Here is a 4904-nt window from a genome sequence, read left to right as displayed (position 1 = left end):
GCTACGGCATCGCGTCTTGGACAAGTAAACACAACGCCTCGGCGCAGAGAAGGCTGCAGGCCCCGCCGGCCCGCCTGGGCGCCCAGTTCCCCTCAGTGCCCGCTCCCCTGACAGGAGCTTCGGCCCGGCGGCCGCGTTCCCCTCGCAGAAGCGCGTTCCCGAGGCCCTGAGGAGGCGGCGGGGCCGCCGGGGCCCCCAGGGCCGGGGGAGGGTGGGGGGGAGGCGGGACGCAGCCGCTGGGGCTGGCGGCAGCGCCTGAGGCGGCGGGGCGGGGCCGGGGGTGCGGTAGGCGGGGCCTGGGACATGGGCGGGGCCGCCGCGCAGGACACGTGCCGCCGCCACCCGTTGGCTGGGCGGGCTGACGCTGCGGCGCGGTGTAGGCTGGGATAGCATCCGGGTTCTCTGCTGAGGCGTTGGGCCTGCTTCTTCCTCGCGTTTCTCTCCGGGGCTGCGGCCGCTTTTCTCCTACCGGCGCCATGGCGATGCAAGCGGCCAAGCGAGCCAACGTGAGTGCTTTCCCCATGCTCCCTCCCCGGCTCTCCGGGGCGATGAGGAGGGGTCCCCCGTCCCGGGGCTGAGAGCAGGCCTTCTCGCCCGGATCGGGCTCCTTCCGCGTCCCCGGCCAAGGGAGCTCGTCCTCCTCAAGACAGGCCTCTTGGCTGGCAGAAACACGTCAAGTTTGTGGCTGTGGAATGTTAAAAAAAAAGACCGGCGAAGCACACGGGCTCTCCCAGTGTTAGCCCCAAAGTTTAGTAGACAAGCTGCTGCTTTTAAGGTTTGAAGTGAGCACTCTAGGCCTAATACACTCTGTGTTGATTCTCCATCAGATTCGGCTGCCTCCAGAAGTCAATCGGATCCTGTATATTAGGAACCTGCCATATAAAATCACAGCGGAGGAAATGTATGATATCTTTGGGAAATACGGGCCTATTCGACAAATCAGAGTGTAAGTATTTTAGTTTTCTTTGAAAATTTAAGGATTTTAGAAGCTTTAGTGTATCCGTTGTATGTCAGTATTCCTGTTACAGGAGGTAGCAAATGAATTTCATAGCTGAAAAAGTTAAATTTGCTTTAGCAGTATCCCTGTGTGCTGGGGTGAATGTGGTACTTATTTTAAGCGTGAATTTGTTAGAAAATAATATTGCTGGTAGGTGGGGTGAAGAAGCTTAAATTTGGAGTGAATTTAGGTAAGCTAGTAAAAATGAGAGGCTTGCTCTCAGGTAAAGCTTAAATACAGCTAACCTTTTACCTTAACTAAAGGCAAAAATAAGAAAGGCAAACTTGAATACAACCAGTTTTCGTATTTAATGAGTGTTAGGTATTTCACTAGTGGGAAAATAAGAGATGTGACTATTGCTGCTGGACCTGTTGACTGGAAACAGATACCAGAAACAACTCCCTGTGCATCAGACTGTCCCTGAGCCACGTGGTCTGTGGGTGATGGTGACCTGCCTGTAATTTTGTTTTGAAATGCGTTATGGTTATATATCGCTACTGCAATTCTGAGGTTCTTCTCTTTAGTTATTCAGAATAGTGAAGACCCAAGCTTTGATGTTCCTTGTTATCCTGAGTACTGTCTGCTGTGGGTTAAACCATAACTCCCATCTGGTTAGTAGTCTGTTCCACTAAGCTTTTAGTGTAAAGAGTTGGCTGAAGCTGGAATTCAGGAGGAGCTTTTGAGAATTGTAGTAAGGCTGTCTGGAGTATGACACTCGTACAAAAGGATTTTTTCTTCCCTTTCTGAAAAATTTTTAGGAGGAAACAAAACTTGGTGTTTAATACTTAAACAAAAACATTCTAAATCACATTTCAATAGATGTGCAAATGGAAAGGAAATGTAGTTTATATTTGATGTGGATTTTTTTGTACTGCTTTTATCTGGATGGTGGCAAAATAACCTGCAGCATCTCTGAGTTGTTGACTAGGTTGCTAATTGGATTAGAGCAGAATATATCCTTGTCATTTATATCACTCTCCATTTCCCCATGCTCTGAGACTGGGGTGGGTAATTAATCCACAATATGTTTAATTGTTTTGACTCTGCAGGATGTAAATACATATACAGTTAAACAGACCAAACTTTACTACCCCAAATAGAAGCTGTAGTGATTAAAAAAGATTGTTCATTGTATAGAATAAAGTAACTTTTACATACAAAATTGCCTTCAGTGACCAAACCAGGGCAGGGGGATGTACTACACTGTGTTGGAACGTGTAGCTCCTGAGATCCTCCCCTTCTGGGGAAGGGCAACAAAAGTGACTGAGGAGATGGCTAAAGGAACAAGGGACAGCATAAACTTCCTGCTTGGCTAAATAGGTGGGATTTTTCACTAATACACATAAAGGAGAACTGATATTTACGGTTTCTGAAAACATGTAGGTTAGAACAGTGGGACATAAAGGATTAAGACTAGTCAGGGGAACTTTCCATCAGAGCGACGTGCTGGCATATGCATTCAATGGGGAACTGCAGGCAGCCTCCCTGCTGATCATTCAGAAGTATTGATTTGTGTTGTTTTCCACAAAACTCCTAACAAGGAATAACATGGAACTCCATATGTAATGACTTCTGTGCTCTGTGCAGTTTTTATCCCATTCTTCCCTTCATTTTTGTACACATCTGTGTGTGATATCATTTGTCCTTCAGGAGTTCTTTTCTAAGAAGTGAGCACCTTAGAGAGGCAGTTATTCTGATTATTAAGTTTGCTATAACTATCTTCTAGCTGAGATTTTCTGGATTTGTAAACTCTGCAGTCTCTCCAGAGGTTAGCGTTATGTGCTCAGACGTGTCTCCTGTCCCTCAGGCAAAGGAAATTGAATTGATGGTCTGAGAGGTGACGGCTGCACATCCAAAGTGGTCTTGTACCGGCAGGGCTGTTTTGACTCTCTTCAATTGACTTTGTGGTGTGCCAGGAGCCATATTCCATCCTGGGGAGACATCTGATCCAGACAGACTTTAACTGGTAGCCTGGTCTTGTAGTATTAAATATACCAAGTTAATCACCATAATAAAAACTTAAAAGTATGTCCAGAAATATGACAAGCCCTGACAGCAACAGCTTCTGCTAGTTGTGGAGAGGTGAATTTCCCTTTGGGAGCACAGTGCAGCGCGTGTCTGTCATGTTTTACCGTTGTCTCCGACTCAGCTGTAAGTGGAGATTAGTGTGGAAAGCAGGGATGTATTTTAATATCTAGAAAAATGTTTTTTAGTGAAGTTGCGTTAGCTAATCTAATCTGTCACTGTTAAAACCAATAGAACTATCTCCTGTTCATTTAGTTTAATGTTAAAACTGATCTTGCTCTGCAGTGGAAACACTCCTGAAACTAGAGGAACGGCCTATGTGGTTTATGAAGACATCTTTGATGCCAAAAATGCTTGTGATCACCTGTCGGGATTCAATGTGTGCAACAGATACCTCGTTGTTTTATACTATAATGCAAACAGGGTATGTACACTTGGGGTTTTTAAGTTACCTGTGAACATAGCTAGCACAAAAACACCCTTAGTTTGAAAAGACAGTTGCTTGGATATTTTTAAGAAATAGATCCAAACTGATAGAGGGCGTACATTGGATAAATTGATAGTATTTAATTTTTTCTTGTGATTTGTGTGCAAAAAAAAAAAAAAGTACCTTTGGACCAGGGGTGTGGAAAACATGTTTCTGGTGAGTGTACTTTGTAGAAGAGGAAGCAAGGGCCTTCAAACCGCATAGTTGCAACAGGATGAGAGGTCTTGCTTACTGAAGGTAGAAAGTCTCCAGGCCTTCATGTTCTACCTGTTACTGACAGTACCCAGGGTCCTGGGGTGCTCTCTGAGGTCTGGAGCTAAGCAGCGCTCTCTGTGTGTTTGTGTGATGTTGGTTGCAGTTACTAGGAAATGACATGTCATAAGATGAGGTTTTTTATTTTTTCTTCTCACGTCTTTTATTTTCCTAATTACAGGCATTCCAAAAGATGGACACAAAGAAGAAAGAGGAACAGCTTAAGCTTCTCAAGGAAAAATACGGAATTAATACAGACCCACCAAAATAAACTGATCTTTTGGAAAACTGTTTTCAAACCCTGCCCTTGAATTCTTGAACTAAACATAGGAGTTCTTAATGAAGTATAACTTCTTTAAAAATTTGATAAACTGTCATTTGAACCTTTAGATCTTCACATTAGAATTTAAAAAATGTAAAACATGAGAAGATTTGCTTTAAGATTAAATCCCCCAAGTGGACATGGCTTCCCTGTGTTGTAAGGATGACCTGGTAAATCCTGCGTAGCCGCAGTCCTGTTTCTAGCAGGACCTTTCAAGACAGGACCGAGCAGGCCGAGTGTTTTGCACTTCCTGAAGTTCTGCCCCATCTCCAGGGCAGATTTGGCAGCCAGTTAATGCAAAGAGCTCAGGGGGCTCTGCACCAGCTGCCTGCACCGAGGTGAATTTCACTTGCTACTTTCTGAAAGTGGAATATTGCAACTAGTCTCCCTGCCACAGGGATTTCTGTGCTTTGTAAAAAAAAAAAGTGAGTATGGTTTGATACTTCATAACACCTGTGTATTGTGCACAAATTGGTGTGCCTTTCTCCCTCTGAGTGTTTGAAGGAGCCTAACTCCCTTACATGATCATGAGGCTGCTTTTTGCTAGAAACAAAGCAAGCCCAAATCTGTGTTTGTAACAAAGTTTCTTTTACAAACTATAGAAAATGAAGGGCCTTTTTAAAATGATTCAGCCACATAGGTGACTTCAGTCAAAATATCTTGTTCCCAGTGACTAAACTGTTAAGATGCAGTAAGATAATCTTGCTCTAATAGTGTGTAGCTGCCGGGCTGACAGTGGTGTACGGGATCTTTATTGCATGTATGGGTTTGCACCGAGGTGAGGAGGAGTCATGGGCTGAAACGAGGAGGAACGCCTGGCT

General features: G+C 44.8%; 1 protein-coding gene across 1 annotated transcript; it reads left to right on the top strand.

Moving 5' to 3' along the window:
* The first annotated feature begins 358 nt into the window (after positions 1-358).
* Positions 359-4049, top strand: SF3B6 (splicing factor 3b subunit 6). The gene is made up of 4 exons (XM_009976954.3): positions 359-506; positions 828-946; positions 3308-3446; positions 3943-4049. The coding sequence occupies exons 1-4, from the start codon at positions 477-479 to the stop codon at positions 4030-4032; spliced, it is 378 nt and encodes a 125-aa protein (XP_009975256.1). The 5' UTR covers positions 359-476; the 3' UTR covers positions 4033-4049.
* Positions 4050-4904: the final 855 nt, after the last annotated feature.

The sequence above is a fragment of the Tyto alba genome, unplaced genomic scaffold, assembly GCF_018691265.1.
Source record: "Tyto alba isolate M040663 unplaced genomic scaffold, T.alba_DEE_v4.0 Super-Scaffold_40, whole genome shotgun sequence".
Lineage (NCBI taxonomy): Eukaryota > Metazoa > Chordata > Aves > Strigiformes > Tytonidae > Tyto > Tyto alba.
The sequence above is the reverse complement of the archived record's forward strand: the minus strand, read 5'-3'. Positions and strand labels throughout refer to the sequence as shown.